This window comes from Apis mellifera, linkage group LG11 (genome assembly GCF_003254395.2).
Source record: "Apis mellifera strain DH4 linkage group LG11, Amel_HAv3.1, whole genome shotgun sequence".
Lineage (NCBI taxonomy): Eukaryota > Metazoa > Arthropoda > Insecta > Hymenoptera > Apidae > Apis > Apis mellifera.
In genome coordinates, this window is record NC_037648.1 from 14,439,414 (window position 1) to 14,457,366 (window position 17,953).

A 17,953-nucleotide genomic window follows, 5' to 3' on the forward strand; every position below is an offset into this window, starting at 1 on the left:
CGAAAAAAAAAAAAAACAGTTATTACTGTAAAAAGTCTCGATTATAAATTGCCTTCTAAGAATAAAAATTTTAACGGTTCATAAGTTTTATAACTCACTTTTATCAAAAATTAAAAGATACAGTTAAAAGTTTATGAAACGTCATAAATTTTTTTTGAAGAACAAGATTTATATGCGAAATCCTTAACAATAATAACTGTGATACAAAGCTATGAAAAGCTTTAAATTTCTAAAAATCGACAAATAAATTAAGATATAACATTAAAATGTTTTATTAGATATTAAAAAATGTTAATGATAAAATATATATAATTAATACTGTTTAAGAAGGGATATTTATTTTAAGAGTCATGTACATAATAATTATTGCAGAGCTATTTGTACATACAAAAGTTTTGCTTAAATTTACGTTTGAGGGAAGAAGACAGAACTTTGTTATATATTCGTATTAAGATTATTTACATTTTATTAATTTCAATAGTCCTTGCATTTTATAAGAAGTTAATGGTTTCTACACATACTCACGACCTTATAATAAACGAAGTTCAATCTACATTATCTTGGAAAATCAGTTTTACATATCCTGGTGTTCCTTCAAGGGGGACTGCGCAAAACGGACAAATTGCAATGTAACCATTTGTACCATGTGGAATTGCAACTTTTTCCCAATATCTGTAACACATATTTTTCCTATTATAAATATATATTATTAAACAGATGAAAAGCAAAGTATTATAGTATTCTTGATACTAACTTAACAGTTTTTTCTGTAGCCATATGTCCACAAGGTCTAAATGCATAAGTAGGAGGGCCACAATCAACATAAAATGCAGGTTCTATTCCCATAGAAAGTTTAACTACTGAACCAGCTACCAGACACATTGGACATCTTCTTGTGGCTTTATCTTTTTCTTGACCCCAATCATGGAGGCCTTGTACATGACCACATTTTAAATAAACGTATGGTTGCTGTTGTGTTGAGTCTGCAGCTGCTTTACGTGGAATAACTAATGTATTTAAACCAACAGGACATTGTGGTCTTCCAGCATTTATAGCATCAACCAATTCTTCCAAATCATGTTTTGTCTATATAAAATTTTTTTTTTATTTTCAGTTTTTCATGTAAAAATTATAATCTTTCTAAAAAAAAATTATAATCTTACTGGTGATTTTGCTAGACCTTCGGCCGATCTCCAAAGTAATGTGGCACCACAGAGATCGATCAAAGTTCCATCTTGCAAAATATTATTCTCATCTTCTACGACGTTTCCTTTTTGCTGGGCACTTCGACTTTCCCTTAGCGAAAAAACTCCACCACCTACACTAACTTCTCTCCAGAAACCACATTGCGCTTCACCGCCACAAAACTGACCTCGCGGATGCATTATTAAAACGCCATTTGTTGTAAGCCCATCAATTTCACGATTTTCTTGCCACTTTGTTGCTTTTTCCTAAAATGATCAATTTTTGTTTTTTTTTTTTTTTTTATAATTCTATAGAAATAGGAATTTATAACTGTAAAGAATATTACCCCTAAGAAGATATTTCTTGAACTATCAAAACCTGCAGCATATATTCTAGCAATTCTAGGATCTGATCGATCAGCTAAGATCCGACAGGCAAACCTACTAATTGTACTTTGAGCGACGCGTCCCTCGTTAGAACCATCGCTTCCGCCTGCACACGTATCCATAACGACAAAATCAATAGGAGATTCGGAAGAACGTCCAACCTATATTATTCACATATATTATAGAATAATAATATAAATATAACGCAATATTAAAAACAAATAATATTAAATTTACCTGAAACATATCTGTTCCTTCATCTTCGGTATATTCGACGATAACGGCTTGTGTCCGCGAAAGAGTATATGAAATTGAGTGTTGTTTCGTATTAAGAATAGCTTGAGAACTATGAGGCGTCTTAACGATGTAATGTTTACTGCGCTTTACACCATTTGGAACAGGTCTTTTAAATAGAACGAATTTACTTCTCCTTCTTCCTCTATCTCCTGGTGGCAGGAATCCATTGTAACTAGAATTGAATATTGAATTAAATTTTTTTATTTTAATATTTTCATTAAAATATAAGAAAAAAAAAATTGCTTTCTTACCCCAGAATAACTAATTCTCCATATTTTACTAATTGTTTTGGTTTTTCATGACGATAACTGTGGGACCTATGAGGATTAGCATGTGAATGATTGTGATTATGTTTGCTGCGAGGACTGTGAGGTGCACCAACTGTTTCTCCTTCTTCCACAAGTAATGGACTTTCACTGCTACCACCGTCAGATCTGGAAGAATATAATTTAATAATTAATAGTAAAACTAGTAACTAATTATTTTTATTGTATATTCAGTATATTCACAATATTATACTATATATATATAATGATTTTGTTATAAAATATGACCATAAATGCTAGAAGAAATGAATGATTACTATTTCTGCCACCTTTTCCTTTTCTCTTACCACATTTGTAAAATTTGATACAAGAGTTCCTTATATGTTGAAATATTCTTCGTATTCCTAATAATGAATATAAATATTTTTACAAATATTTTTCATATGGTGGAAGTACCTAATTTTATTTTTTTTATTTAATTATATTTTTTTTAAATTATAAATTGTTTAAATCTTAAAGGTGGATGTCAGTAACATAATCAGTATCAGTTATTATAAATTAGATTATAAATTTGTTATTTTTAAAATGATAGAAATTACAAAATTTATTTCATAATTTACTTTAATTTAGAAATAATATTTATTTTAAATAGTTATTATTATTTTCATATTAATTTTAAAGAAAATTCTTTTTTAAAAAGGATTATATAATTTGAATCATATAAAAAGAAGAATTTGAAAAAATAAAAGATAAAATATTAAGTCACCTCTCTCTCTCTCTCTCTTTCTATTTGTAGATCTCTGATTTTTCTTGTCCTACAGTATGTAATACGTAAACCACTTACTTACCGCGAAGGGCATGGAATACGTTTAGTTACTGGCATCCTCCTTTGAGTAAAATTAACAGATTACTACTTCCACTGTACTTCAAAAGATACTCATAAAGACATACAGTCTTAAGTATCTTTGCGAAGTTGAGCAAACATGAGCAAGTGCAACATGGGATGCTGTGTGAATTGGTAATTATAATCTGCAATAAGAAATATTTAGTGTAATGATAATTGCTATATTGTTATATATTTTAACATTCTCCTAGTTTTAGTAAAAGTTTCAATTAATCTAATTATTCTCTTGACTGAAGAAAAAATAAATGATTCATTTCATTAATGAATAATTAAATAAAGATTTGTTATTTTAGTTATTATATCTTAGTTATTATTATATCAAAATAAATTTTTTTATTTTATTAATTATATATAAATAAAATATTTGTTAAAACTTGATTATCTATTTCTATATACAATAAATAAATATTTTATTTATATTAAATTTAATATTTAATTTATATTTCAATATTTATTTTTATTTTTATTTCAATATTTATTTAAATTAAAGTAATAGATTACAAACAAAATATAAAATATATTATTTATTATATTATATATTATTTATATATTATTTATATTAATATATCTATCCTTGATCTAATTGTATGTTTATCTTATCTATGTATTCACTTTTATCAAAACATTGCACCCATCAATTGCATTAATATGAATAAGAAACATATATTACATTAAAGATTTCTAATAAATTAGAAAATTGATACTTGTATACTTGCAACTTTAAATGATATTTATTTAAATGATACATGCTTCTCATTTAAATAAGTTGAATATATATATTTTTTAATAATACTTAATTTTTTATAATATTAAATCTTAAATCTAAATATTTCTAATTTATTTTATATCACTTTATGCATCATAAAATAGACATTCAATAATATATTTACATCTCTTACTTATATATAATAGTATATTTAATAATAATAATTTAATTATTTTTCAATTTGATAATATTAAAAATTTTATATAAATAATAAAACATAATATTTATAATTATAATTAATATTTTTCTTTTATCACATACATTTGTGTATTTTTTTGGAGAAAATAATAAGACACTTTGTATAAAACAAAAATATTTATTTCATTTCATAATACGCCAAGTAAAATGTTTTGGACAAAATATATCTATCAATTTATTCATTTGTTATTTTTATAATATAAATATTTTATGTGCATATAAATTAACAATAAATAAAGATTTCGAAAAATTTTACATTATTATTATGTTTAATCTATAAAAAAAAATATTAAGAATAAACATTAAACTCTGTTGATAAAATTTATTTTTTGAAAAAATATTTAGGTAGCATATATATTACAAAAATAATAATATAGAAATATTTATTTCATAAATAAATAAATGAAAAAGCTTTGAAATTAAGAGATTTGAAAAAAAAAAGAAATGTCGAACAAGCACAATAATTATAAAGGAATCACAATGTACAAACAACATTAATTAACCTAAGCATCCAGAAACGATGGTCTATTTACCGTATCACCATGCTGAGCTCTGCGTTCAAAAACGGTATCGCTGCACGTTCGAGACACGCAACAACAGTCAGTTGATCATATGCACAAAAACTAACGAAGTATAAAAATCATTTGTCCACTGTTAAGTATGCCTTAATTTAATTTTCCATTTCTAAATTACACTGTTACTATGTTCATGATATTCCAATAATGGAATCGCGCTGATCCTCTTATTCATGATTACGGCACACACGAGAAATTACAATGAATTTTATTAAGATGAAATCACTTTAATAAAAAATATTTATATCAATAATATTTCACGATAAACAAGACACCGATATTTCTTTTCCGATAATCGCTAAACACACCGATTATTTGTAAGTACCTCGCATAAACTATACTCATCGAACAATCACGACCGAAGGATATACGAGTAGAAGCTAACATAGGCACCAATGTAAAAAAAAAGTCCCTTGTTTTTCACATAATCTAACGTCTACACAGTAGAACTAATGCAGCGCCAATTTCAAATAAATCAACAAATCTTTTTTTTATTCATATATTTAATAATTAATTTCTTTTACTTATGTTTTTGATATTCTAACAATCTTTTATAAAAATTATGGAAAAAAAATAAAAATCAATAATCTATATTCTTTATAAAAAATAATTTAATATGATTATTTATACTATTATTTCTTGGACAAAAATAAAAAATTTTATGCAAAACTTATAAAATTAATATACTATATTATATTTGATTATTAAAATATAATGTAATAATTTCTTTTATAATTTGGATTCGAAACAATAAAACGAAATAATTAATTATCTAGTAATTTGTAGTAACTAAATTGTTATTACAACTAATAATACTGAAATTATTCTATTAAAATTAAAAAAAAAACTATAAGTATTAAATAAATAACTATATAGATATTAAGTATGTATATTGTTTTTATTATTTTTATACAATTTGCTTAGAATTCAATAAATTTAATTCAATCATTTTCATTATCACAATAATAGCATTTTTTATTTTAATTTGTTAAAAAATAATTTTCATATATTATTATAAAAATTAGACATTAGAAAAATATTATATATATAATATTAAAAAAATGTAATTTCTTTTTAATTGAATGAATGAATACTTACATTTTATATTCTGCTTATAAAACGAATGTAATAGATACGAATACCATTATTTGATGTATGGTTCCGCTTAAACTTTTGCTAGGAATAATATGTCAAATGAATACTGTAATTATAAAAAAAGGTAATTATTGGAAATAAAACATATAAAAGATAGAATACTCTTTTTATTATATTTGAGCTGGAACACATATAATTTTTTTTTTACAAGTTTTTAATATTTATCTTTTTTTCATTAATTATATCCTGAATATTGTTTAACAAAAATTTCTTTTTAGATCATACAGGCTGTCATATTTCATTGTTCTATTGTAAATATTTTAAAAAGTAAATATATTTTATAATCAATATTAAATAATTATCACTGTTATAATTGAATAATTTTTAATAATTTTATTCTTTAGATATCTTTTAAAATATTTTTCTATAACAACGAGTGCACATATTTATTATAAATATGTGAAGAAAATTATTTGATTCGTATTTATATAAATTATTAATAAAAATAACTCATCTATCCATAAATAATAAATTATTTTTTATTGTCATGAATATTTAAATAAATTATATTTAAATATATAATTTAAATATATAATATATAAATTTGACATTTTGTAATACTGATATCGTTTGAAATTTCTTCCATCATTATATAATGGATGAAATAAAATAATCTTGAATAATCATGACTATATAATTTTTTTCAAATAAAAAATATATTTTAATTTATTTAATTATTATGATTAAATTTAACTACAATAGAATGATTAGATTTTCTATAAATAAGATCATGTTATATATTTACATACTATTTAGATTAAAATGCTTCATATATTTTTCTAATTTAATTATAAAAATATTACATTATTCAATTGAATTTCTCTTGCATTATCACAAACGAACGAAGTATAAAAATCAGTTAGATGAGTTACGATTTATGATGATTTGGCATGGAATATATTGATTTTTTCAATTAAATTATTATTACATCATTCTTAACGTCTTATCATGTATTATTGTTAATCTTTTTTTAAAATGTGAATTTCATGCTATTGTTCTTTTTTTACAATTCTATCATTCGAACAAAACAGTATCATTATAAGCTTCTATATTAATTTTACTATTATTGTAAGAAATAAACATCTTTTTTTTCTTTTCTTTTCCTTTTACCTCGGCTATCAAGAGAGTGAAGCAGAAAATCAAAACGATGTTTTGTCTCAACAATTTTGGCAGACTCTTCTGAAATGGCCATATCCCAATGATGGACAAAAGACGTTTGTTCAATAGATAGGCAGGTTGTTCGAAGAAATCCATGTCGACTGTCGTCGCACTTCTTTCATTTCTTTGACTCATAATCTCTAAGAGAAGTGAAGACTCAATCAATAAGAACTGCACAAAGAAAATCGACAAAGATTCGCTCGTTAAATCATTAATGGATCAATTAATTATTTAAACAGTCCATCGTTTTATAACTCATTAAATGCGATAGATTTTCGCGTTTTTTTAAGAAAGACTTCCCTCACTTTTTATTCTTTTAAGAATCAGATATATTCGCAAAATGATTAAGTTAATTAAAGACGATTATCGCTCTTCTCTTTCTTTCTTTCTTTTCTTTTTTTTTTTTTTTTTTCAATCTATAGAAAACGTTTTGCTTAATAAGTGATAATAACGATCGATTGTTATTAAGCGATACGTTGTAAGTAAATTCTACAGAAAATTTTTCTTTGTAATAGAATGATTTTCATTTTAGAGTGAGATAATTCTTTCGAATGAAAGACACTTATATAATCTCGATATAGGCAAAGCTAAGAATATAACATACGAATTGCTAGTTTCATTTTTATGCAAGACTTTCTTTATTTGAAATACATTTTTATTTTTTTATTTAATCATATATACACATTTTTTTGCAATGATTAACTACAGCAGTCTATACTGTTATGTTAATAAAACTATAATATTTATTATATTTCTTTCTTTTATTAGTTTTAACCATAGAGAAATCTGATCCAGAAATTAATATATTTCAAATTTTAATATTCTTAAAATCACAGATCCTATATATATATATATGCATATATATGCATATATATGTATATGAAAAATTTAATAAAATAAATTTGGCATGGAATAAAGTTTTATTATATCAGATTCTTAAATTTTATTTATTTATTTTTTGTAATTTTATATTTTATAATTGTTTTTCTTTTTCTTCAGCTTAGAGGATTATATAGTGTGTGGGGAGTTAATTATGATGCAGTCATTGAATGCATGCCACCAATCATATCAATTTTTCAAAGTGCGTCGATGTACTTCAACGGAATTTTTAATACAAAAAAGGTATAAATATTTATTTTATCTTCTTCAATTTTCTGATAATTTCCGAAAATTTTAAAATTCGCAAATCAAAAAGAATAATTTCGGAATAAAGTTTTAGAATAAATTTTTCTCTAATTTTTTATAAAACTATATTTTATTTTTTTTTTATTGTAGATTAAAAATATATTATTATTCATTAAAAATGACCATAAGTATTATATAAATCGTCCAGAAAATATAATTCTTCAAAAATATGATTTGCAAGGAAAAAAAATTACATTTTATTATATTTGTAAGTGTATTAGATTTCAAAATGAAAAAGTTTCATTTCATAGATTTTTAAGACTGAAGAATTTTTCATCTCTATTTTAGTATATGTTTACACAACATTATTAGTTTACTTATTATTACCAACAATACCATTGATAATTGATTTTATTACATCCTCTAATCATTCTCAAAAAAGAAACTTTCTATTTGAACTTGATTATGGTATGGACAAACAACAATATTTTTATTATATATCTATACATTCGTACATTGGAACAGCTATAGTCGCGAATTTAATTGCTTCTTGTGATACTATGTATATGCTATATGCTCAACATGCCTATGCTTTATTTGCAATTGTAAGGTAAAGCTTATTTTTTTTATTAACCCAAATATTTCATGATATTTTATTTTAATAAAATTATTTCCTATTTTTTCTTAGTTATGAATTAAAAACTATACATATTTTGAATACAAATAATTTGATAAATGTCACAGATCATCATTTACTCGAAAAATATAAAAATATTACATTATTATCAAAAGATGAGAAGAAAGTTTACAGAAAATTGTTCATTTGCATAAAAAATCATCAAAATGCAATAAAGTCAGTACTTGTTTTATCACATTAATACTCTTTTCTTTTATACAAAGTATTAATACATTTCGTTTTTCATAGATATTCAAATCTTCTTGAATCACTATTTACTAAATCCATACTTGTTCAATTATTCTTTAATGTTCTTTGTCTTAGTATTACAGGAGTTGAAGTAAGGATTCATATAATTAATTAAACAGCTTATTTTTGACTTAAGTATGTAAATACTTTTTTACTTTTAGACTGTAATAAAATTAGGTAATTTAAGTGAAATGATGAGATTTGGATCATTTACATTTGCACAAGCTGTTCACATATTTTTTCTTTGTCTTCCTGGGCAAAGATTATTGAATCATAGTGAAGAACTGCATGTTTCAGCGTAAGAATATTTTATATTTCATTATTTTTTTTTTATTTTTAGATTTTAATGAATTAATTATAGAATAATTAATTTAGGTGCGAAGTAACCTGGTATATTTTTCCTAAAAAATATCAGAATTTATATAAATTTTTACTTGCAAGATCTTTGATATTTAGTAAATTGACAGCTTTTAAAGTGACAACCTTGTCTATGCAAACATTTTTAGCAGTAAGAATCTTTTATTGTAATTTATCTGAAATAATGATAAAAATTAGTAGAAAATATTTTATTATTACTTATTATTTTAGATTATTCAAACTGCAATGAGTTATTTTACTGTGTTGTTATCAACTACATGAATTTGAATGAATCATTAATATGTATCTTAGTTATATATTCAATAGAAACTATTAATACAATTTTGCTCTTTAAACTTTTATTTACATTACATACTGTTATGTATGATATTTACTATAACATTTTGTTGAAAAAAAATATACTTAAATGTGTATAAATATATTTACATCAACGCGTATTAAATCGTAATACAAAATTTTTAACGTAATGTTATGTCATATTATATCTCAAAATACATTCCAATATAAATTTTTCTTTTTTTTTTTAATTGTAATTTGCAAGTTATGAAAAGTCATGAAAATCTGTGCAACAATGATCATGTAAAATATTAAAAACTAGAAAATCAAATTCAAAAATTTAATTAATTAAAGTATATTTTATATAATAAAATGATTACCATAGAAGATGATGTTTATGCTCGTAAAGAAACGAATTGATGGAAAACATCTAAGATATGAGGATCCAGATCTGGTGTAAAAAGTAAAGTCTCTAATGTTGATGAATATTTTTGAACTTGTTCATGATGCTATAAATAAAAAAAGATAAACAATAGTTAACATTAAATGCAAAAAAATATATCTTATTTATATCATTTCATTAGAGAACTTACAGTTAAAAACACTTGCTGTAATCTACCTATGGTCCATTTGTACCAGTGAGTATTGTAGTCTATTCCATCAGTATCACATCGTCCAAGATGTTCCGAAAGAATCATTATAAAACGCTGAACCAATGAATAATTAATTTAATGTTTCTATCATTACTATATAATAACAATAGTAATATAATTATTTATACCTGAAAAATGATAAGGAACAAATTTTTCTGATCTGCTTGTGCTGTTTCCAACTTTTCTTCCATTCTTTCCACTACATCTTCTGATGGTTTTTCCCTATTTCTATCTTTGTTATTGTCTTCATCCTCTGATGATGAACCTGATCTACTTTCTGCTCTTCTCAATTTCTCACGAGCTTCCGCTAATTCTGTGCTTAATTTTGTTACATGTTTGTTCTTTTTTCGAATTGTTAAGTGAAGAATTTCCCAAATATATAATCTTGAAAAAAAGAATTATAAATTTATTAAATATATATCAATATTTACTAATTCAGTATTGTAATAAAACTATATATACTTGGTAAATTCTGACACCATCTCTTTAGAAAATATCCAATTGGCAATGGCACTGCATTCGATTATTCCAGTTTTCAAAAATTTATCAGTTAAAACCACCATCATTTGATAATGATTCTTCCATAATGCATACATATTTCTCAAAATACATATTTGAGCTTCTTCAGTTTCTGCAAGAACCTAAATATAAAAAAAAAAAAAATTTATTATATACAGCAATTAATTCAGTTAAATTATAAATAATTTCCGTTTAAAATCTTACTTGAAAAACATAATGAAATTTTCCTATTGCAGCAAAACTGTGGCTAAAACTTTTCGAACCTAAATTTAATAATGTCTGTACAAAAACATCGATCTTTAAAGGATTGAAATTATTTGTTTCTTCATTTTCTCTAGGACCTGGTAATGTATTTAACACATTAAGTACTTCTTCCGGTGTACATTTACGTCTAATCGAAACAACTAATTCATGAGCTGCTGCTGTACCTGGAAGTGAACCTAAAAAATAATTTTTTTTAAATAAATTTTATTTAAAATTTCTGAATAATAAAAAAAAAATGTTGAACTTACTGGCACCTTCAGAAGTATATTTATAAATAGGTTCTGGAGGTGCAGGAATTAATTCAGCATATGATTCAGGCATCATATCTCGTATTCTTTGGTAATATGATAATCTAAGCATAAATTATAAATTATAAATTTATTTATCATTAAATAGTCATAAATCTAATTATCATTACAAATAATTAAATATATGTACCGTAAAGCTTTTAATAATACTTCTCGAATAAATTTTGGTCGTGGATGCTCTGGATCACGTTGTAAACAAGAATCCCAATCTTCCCAAGACCAACGAAACTGAAAATTGCTTAAATGATATGCAAACCACCATACAAAACGATCAAAAGCAGTTGCAGCCATACTATCTATGCGACGGAATAAAATTTCTGTTGCTTGAGCCAAAACCTATATTAATGTAGGTAAATAAACTAATTAATAAATATTTTTAGTTTTATTTATATTATAATTTTGAATTATATTTTTACCTGTGGCATTGTTGATGGTTGTAATTTACAAAGTTCAATCAAAATTGATCCATAGCATATTTCTAAATGCTTTGGTGCTGGTAATCTAAATAATTCACCAAATATTACTTCAACAATGCAATAATCTAATGGTATTTTTGCTTTATATGGAAAATTCAATAATTGAGCTGCACTGTAAATTATTATATATGAATTTTTAATTATACAATTGAAATACTACAATAGAATAAATAAAAAATAAAATATATACCAATCTTTTCTTTCAAAAAAATAGTTATTGATAATTTGTCTTAAATGTTCTTCTATAAGAAAACGTTCTATAGCATGACTTCCAGGTAATAATGGTCCTTCAGCTGGACAATCTGTATAATCAAACATGCGAAATACTACTGTAGGTAATGGATAAGAATAAGATTCATGATGTGGTGGTGGCATTATAGTAGGTAAATTATGCTGTAATGCTTCACACAAAATTGAATCAAATGCTAGATATGGTCTAGGAATATGTTTCTCTGCCCAATTGTCCTGTCTAAGTTTTCTCACTTGAGCCCATAAACAATCTAAATATTCTTCTTGAGGATGAGGTGTATCACTTGACCAAACTCTTAAAGCTGGTTGATGTTTTTTATTTCTTTTGTTTAAAAATATCTCTATTGTCACCATTAAATGATCTAACTCTTGTTCTTTTTTTTCATATAATTCTCTTCCTACCCAAGGTAATGTTGATAATACAGCATAGACGTACCTAATATAAATGATAATAAAAAAATATTTTTTTTTATTTATTGAAATCATTCATAAAATCATATAAAATAGTTTTATTTACATACCAATCACGTCTTACTTGAGGAACACCATCTTCATTAGCAGTATCTAACATATTATCAAAGAGTTGCATTAAAGATCCACAAGATAAGACATGGCAGTTTACTAAATCAGCTAAAAATCTTAATGAATATCTAGCTACATCCCATTTACAAGCTTTCAATGCATCTTTAAAATTTTTCACCATATAATCAACAAATTCACCACCAAAATTAAAATTCTTTGCATTTAGTAATCCAACAAGTGTGGTATAAATTGTACATTTTTCTGGCATTCTAATTGCACATTCAGTTAGAATCCTAAGAATTTTGCTACGAAAGAGTCCAAGATCAGCTTCTAACACTGAAGCTAAACCTTCTAAGTTACTTTCTAAAGAAGATGTAGATTTTTCTCCTACTCTCAGAATAAGAGATTCAAGTCGGTCTTCAATTTCTTGATTCTCTGATACTCTTCTACGTTTTTTATACGCTCGTTCTAAAAAAATTTGTATAGAAATGATATATTTTTTTATAATATAAAAAGAAAATTTTTTCAATGATTATAATTTTTAATTTTTGAATTAATATAAAAAAATGAAATTACCATATCCATCTTCCTCTTCATGAACTCTTCTGCGACTCATTTTTAAAAAATTTAATGTATTGTATTAATAAATCGCAACGTTTACAACCTAATATATTTTAACACAATTTGTCACGTCCACAAACGTATGACTCCACCAATAGTTTAGCCCGCCACCGATAGATGTCTTTAATTTTCTCACAAGTTCATATAAATTTTAGAAACTAAATTTTATCCCATGTTCACAATAAAAATATTAAAATTATATTTACACGTTTATCACTAGCCTTTTTATTAATTTTTTGTTTTTTTTTTGTATTTTCTACATTTTTTATTTTTTTTTTTTACAATAAATATAAAATCATTAAAAAAAAAAAGAAATATTTATATTTCTATCATTGACAAATTTATTTAATGGTTTCGAAACCGCCTTTTTTTCGCGCTATTCTATCTTTTTTCAATTACACCAGATTCAATTGTTTTTTTAAGTTAACACGATTACATTTCTATATATAAATTATCACAGTAAAATCATTTAATTATAAAATGCATCAATAAGTAACTTAACCTTATAATTTTTTATAACCTATACATAACATAATTGTATATAATTATGAAGCAAAGCATCACACTTATTTATCAGTAATATATAAAAGTAATCTTTAACATTACTTAAAATATACATTGAACAAAAATAACATAGATTGTTACAATTTTTACATATTCGTAACGCTATGGTAAAAGCAAAATATCCACCTAGTGAACAAATTTGGAACCTCAAACTAGGAAATGTAGAAACTAACGTTATATATGAATCTACTATACCTCTGATTCATGAGAAATAGCAGTGACTCGCAAATAAGTTTTACATTTATTCTAACCTAGATTGTAAGTAGATCGAAGGTAGAATTGAATTTTGTATTTTGCATTCATTTTATGCAATAATTCAAAACAAAATGCCTGAAAGCGTGAAAGTAGAATCAAAGACGAATAAGGAAGTCAGAAGTGGAAAAGAAGAAGATAAAAATGAATTGGTAAGTGCTATTTTTATTGAAAAATTATTTGAAAATATATAATTTTATAAAAATACATAAAAATATAAAATAAAAAATTGTACTTATTTATGTTATAAATGTAAATAACATAAATAAAATATTAAATAAAAAATAATATTAAAAAAAATTTATATATAGACTTTAACATTATTTAATTTACATATTTTTTTAGTCTGAAGAAGATAAACTCTTGCAAGAGGAGTTAACTAACCTCGTCGAACGCTTACAAGATCCCAATACAAATTTACATTATTTAGCTTTAGAATCTTTACGTAATCATATTCGTGCATCCACCACATCAATGACCAGTGTTCCAAAACCTCTTAAATTTATGAGACCTCATTATGATACTATGAAATCCATCTATGAAAAGATAATAGATGCAAAGTCTAAGGAATTATGTTCTGATGTTATTTCTGTTCTTGCTATGACAATGGGTGAAGGTAGAGAATGTCTTAAATATAGACTTACTGGATCTGCTTTAGCTATTGGAGAATGGGGACATGAATATGTTAGACATTTATCAGGAGAATTAGCAGGTGAATGGGATGAATTAACAGATGATGCAGAAGCTATTAGTAAGAAACTAATAGCTCTAGTACATGAAATTGTACCTTATAATATGGCACATAATGCAGAAACTGAAGCCTGTGATTTATTGATGGAAATTGAAAGATTAGATTTATTGGAACAATATGTAGATGAAAGTGCATATCAAAGAGTTTGTTTATATTTAACAAGTTGTGTACCATATGTAGCAGATCCAGAAAATAGTACTCTACTTCACGCTGCTGCAAAATTATATAGAAAGTTTGGTCAGTATCCTCAAGCTGTTAGATTGGCAATGCAATTAAATGATTTGCCACTTATTGAAGATATATTTACAAACTGTACTGATTTGTAAGTTAAATTATTGAAATTAATTTTATCTATCAAAATTTAAATTAATATAAAATATAATATAAAATAATATCTCATTTTTTAGGTCAATACAAAAACAATTAGCATTTATGCTAGGTAGACAACAGATTTTTTTGGAACTTCCAGAATCTACTCCAGAATATGATGATTTGGTAGAAATCATGTCCAATTCATTATTAAATTATCATTTCCTCAATCTTGCTCGTGAATTGGATATAATGGAACCAAAAACACCAGAAGATGTATACAAATCACACTTAGAAAATTCTAGATCTCCATTTGGTGGTGGTCAAGTAGATTCAGCAAGACAAAATCTTGCTGCAAGTTTTGTTAATGGTTTCGTGAATGCAGCTTTTGGGCAAGACAAACTATTAGTTGAAGATGGAAACAAATGGTTGTACAAAAACAAAGAACATGGAATGCTCAGTGCAACAGCATCTCTTGGTCTCGTTTTATTATGGGACGTCGATGGAGGCTTAACACCGATAGACAAATATCTTTATTCTTCTGAAGATTATATTAAATCTGGCGCTTTATTAGCTTGTGGTCTTGTTAATTGTCGCGTGAGGATTGAATGTGATCCTGCATTAGCTCTTTTATCTGATTATGTGTTACACAGTAGTAACACAATGCGTATTGGTGCAATCGTTGGTCTTGGATTAGCATATGCAGGATCAAATCGAGAAGCTGTTTATGGTCTTTTAATTCCTGTACTTAGCGATCCTAAATCTAGCTGGGAAGTCATTGGTGTAGCAGGTCTTGCTTTAGGAATGGTTGCAGTAGGTTCTTGCAATGCTTATGTTACAACAACAATAATGCATGCTCTTATGGAGAAATCGGAAGCAGATCTTAAAGATACCTACGCTCGATTTCTACCTTTAGGTCTCGGATTATGTTTCTTAGGCAAACAAGAAGCTGCAGAAGCTATAATAGCAGCCTTAGAAATAGTACCTGAACCTTTCAAATCAATGTCCACGACTTTAGTAGAAGTATGTGCATATGCTGGTACTGGCAATGTCTTGAAAATTCAACATCTCTTGCACATTTGTTCTGAACATTACGAACCATCAAATGAAAAAGAAGACAAAAGCGATCGTAAGGATAAAGATAAGAAAGAAGAAAAAAAAGAAGATAAAACAAAAGATTTGAGTTCAAGACAGGCAATTGCTGTTCTTGGTATTGCTTTGATTGCAATGGGAGAAGAAATTGGTGCTGAAATGGCATACAGAACATTTGGTCATTTATTACGTTATTGTGAACCTGTTATTAGACGATCTGTTCCTCTTGCACTTGGACTTATATCAGTTTCCAATCCGAAACTGAATATACTTGATACATTATCCAAATTTTCTCATGATAGTGATCCAGAAGTAGCACATAATGCTATCTTTGCAATGGGTTTAGTTGGAGCTGGAACAAACAATGCAAGATTGGCAGCAATGTTAAGACAACTTGCTCAGTTTCACGCAAAAGATCCAAATAATTTGTTCATGGTTCGTATTGCACAAGGTTTGACGCATCTTGGTAAAGGAACTTTAACTTTATCTCCATATCATAGTGATAGACAAGTATTAAGTCCTGTAGCTCTTGCTGGACTTTTAGCTACATTAATTGGTTTTCTCGATGTAAAAAACAGTAAGTATAAACTTTCTTTAAATATTATAATTATTTAAGATGTATTAAATTAATATGATTTTTATTTTCAGTCATTTTAGGTCGATCTCATTATTTGTTGTACACATTAGCAGTTGCAATGCAACCAAGAATGTTAGTAACATTTGATGAAAAATTAAATCCTCTAGCTGTACCAGTAAGAGTTGGTCTTGCTGTAGATGTCGTAGGTCAAGCGGGAAAACCTAAAACTATTACTGGTTTTCAAACACACACAACTCCTGTTTTATTAGCTTACGGTGAAAGAGCAGAACTTGCAACTGAAGAATATATTCCTTTAACACCAATTATGGAAGGTTTTGTAATTTTAAGGAAAAATCCGGACTTTATACCTTAATTATAAAATAATTAAGTGAAAAACATGCTTTATATAAACTAAATATAATGAAACTATTGCGTGTATACAGATTATCTTCTTGATATATAATTCGTGAATTAAACAATAGATCTAAACTAATTAAAACTATTATGGATTTATTTTTTACGAATCGCTGAAACATTTTAATAATAAATAAAATCAATAATTTTACTAATTTTTTGTATTTTCATTTATTATAGTAATAAAATTACATTTTTTTAACAATTATATATTTTAATAATTAAAATACTGATCAACATGTAAAATATTCAAAAAGTAGTCATCATATATTCACGAGTTACAAAAATAGTAAAAATTTTTGTTTACTATACATATGAATTGGCAAGATGAAATAATAAGTAATCAGTCACATATTAAGTATGAAGTATATATGTGTGTGTGTATATATATAATATATATATATATATTATATATATATATCTAAAAAAATAATTTTTTGCCAAAAATTTGTGTCATTAATAAGCAATCATAAATTTTGTTCAAAAATACTATTATGTATGAAAATGTATATATGTATTTAATGATTACGCGAATTTATATTATTCAATAAATTCTATTAAAAATCTTAAACTATATAGATTATATTACACAGTACAAAATTAATTTATGATGTTTTTTTTGTAAAAAATATATAATGAAAACAAATTATGGAATAAAATATCTTATTTAAGTTAAAATACATATATATATTTATTATATGTATTAATAATATGTGATATCTAAATTGCACAATTTGTTTTCAATTTTTTTAAAAAAATATATGATTATTTTAAGTAATACGAACACA

General features: G+C 25.1%; 4 protein-coding genes across 9 annotated transcripts; 2 read left to right on the forward strand and 2 right to left on the reverse strand.

The window, feature by feature from the left end:
- Nucleotides 1-316: 316 nt before the first annotated feature.
- Nucleotides 317-4,969, reverse strand: LOC409070 (protein pellino). 2 transcript variants are annotated; one of them, XM_006566589.3, is made up of 8 exons: nucleotides 4,536-4,969; nucleotides 2,983-3,163; nucleotides 2,120-2,302; nucleotides 1,809-2,040; nucleotides 1,532-1,732; nucleotides 1,164-1,451; nucleotides 755-1,086; nucleotides 317-672 (listed from the first exon to the last, which is right to left on the reverse strand). In XM_006566589.3, the coding sequence occupies exons 2-8, from the start codon at nucleotides 3,015-3,017 to the stop codon at nucleotides 546-548; spliced, it is 1,398 nt and encodes a 465-aa protein (XP_006566652.1). In that variant the 5' UTR covers nucleotides 3,018-3,163; nucleotides 4,536-4,969; the 3' UTR covers nucleotides 317-545. The 2 variants fall into 2 exon arrangements, with proteins under 2 accessions (XP_006566652.1, XP_006566653.1); XM_006566590.2 differs by lacking the exon at nucleotides 2,983-3,163 and having other exon boundaries at nucleotides 4,536-4,959.
- Nucleotides 4,970-6,827: 1,858 nt separating this feature from the next.
- LOC409476 (nuclear cap-binding protein subunit 1) lies at nucleotides 6,828-13,805 on the reverse strand. 5 transcript variants are annotated; one of them, XR_003305571.1, is made up of 13 exons: nucleotides 13,162-13,201; nucleotides 12,585-13,053; nucleotides 12,005-12,499; nucleotides 11,755-11,926; nucleotides 11,469-11,674; nucleotides 11,279-11,382; nucleotides 10,971-11,206; nucleotides 10,710-10,888; nucleotides 10,376-10,631; nucleotides 10,188-10,301; nucleotides 9,975-10,103; nucleotides 9,424-9,473; nucleotides 9,226-9,341 (listed from the first exon to the last, which is right to left on the reverse strand). XR_003305571.1 is itself a non-coding variant. In XM_006566598.3 (12 exons), exons 1-11 carry the CDS (start codon nucleotides 13,199-13,201, stop codon nucleotides 9,990-9,992), a joined length of 2,385 nt encoding a protein of 794 aa, XP_006566661.1. In that variant the 5' UTR covers nucleotides 13,202-13,805; the 3' UTR covers nucleotides 6,828-7,061; nucleotides 9,975-9,989. The 5 variants fall into 5 exon arrangements, 4 of the variants coding, with proteins under 4 accessions (XP_006566661.1, XP_006566662.1, XP_026299401.1 ...); XM_006566598.3 differs by lacking the exons at nucleotides 9,226-9,341; nucleotides 9,424-9,473 and adding an exon at nucleotides 6,828-7,061 and having other exon boundaries at nucleotides 13,162-13,805; XM_006566599.3 differs by lacking the exons at nucleotides 9,226-9,341; nucleotides 9,424-9,473 and adding an exon at nucleotides 6,828-7,030.
- LOC100576153 (odorant receptor 13a) lies at nucleotides 8,262-9,639 on the forward strand. Its single transcript, XM_026443618.1, has 7 exons — nucleotides 8,262-8,283; nucleotides 8,364-8,625; nucleotides 8,704-8,868; nucleotides 8,941-9,031; nucleotides 9,102-9,238; nucleotides 9,316-9,448; nucleotides 9,529-9,639. Exons 2-7 carry the CDS (start codon nucleotides 8,486-8,488, stop codon nucleotides 9,577-9,579), a joined length of 717 nt encoding a protein of 238 aa, XP_026299403.1. The 5' UTR covers nucleotides 8,262-8,283; nucleotides 8,364-8,485; the 3' UTR covers nucleotides 9,580-9,639.
- Nucleotides 13,806-13,968: 163 nt separating the features above from the next.
- On the forward strand, nucleotides 13,969-17,253 carry LOC409475 (26S proteasome non-ATPase regulatory subunit 2). Its single transcript, XM_624298.6, has 4 exons — nucleotides 13,969-14,174; nucleotides 14,368-15,095; nucleotides 15,181-16,751; nucleotides 16,823-17,253. Exons 1-4 carry the CDS (start codon nucleotides 14,097-14,099, stop codon nucleotides 17,122-17,124), a joined length of 2,679 nt encoding a protein of 892 aa, XP_624301.1. The 5' UTR covers nucleotides 13,969-14,096; the 3' UTR covers nucleotides 17,125-17,253.
- The last annotated feature ends 700 nt before the right edge of the window (nucleotides 17,254-17,953 follow it).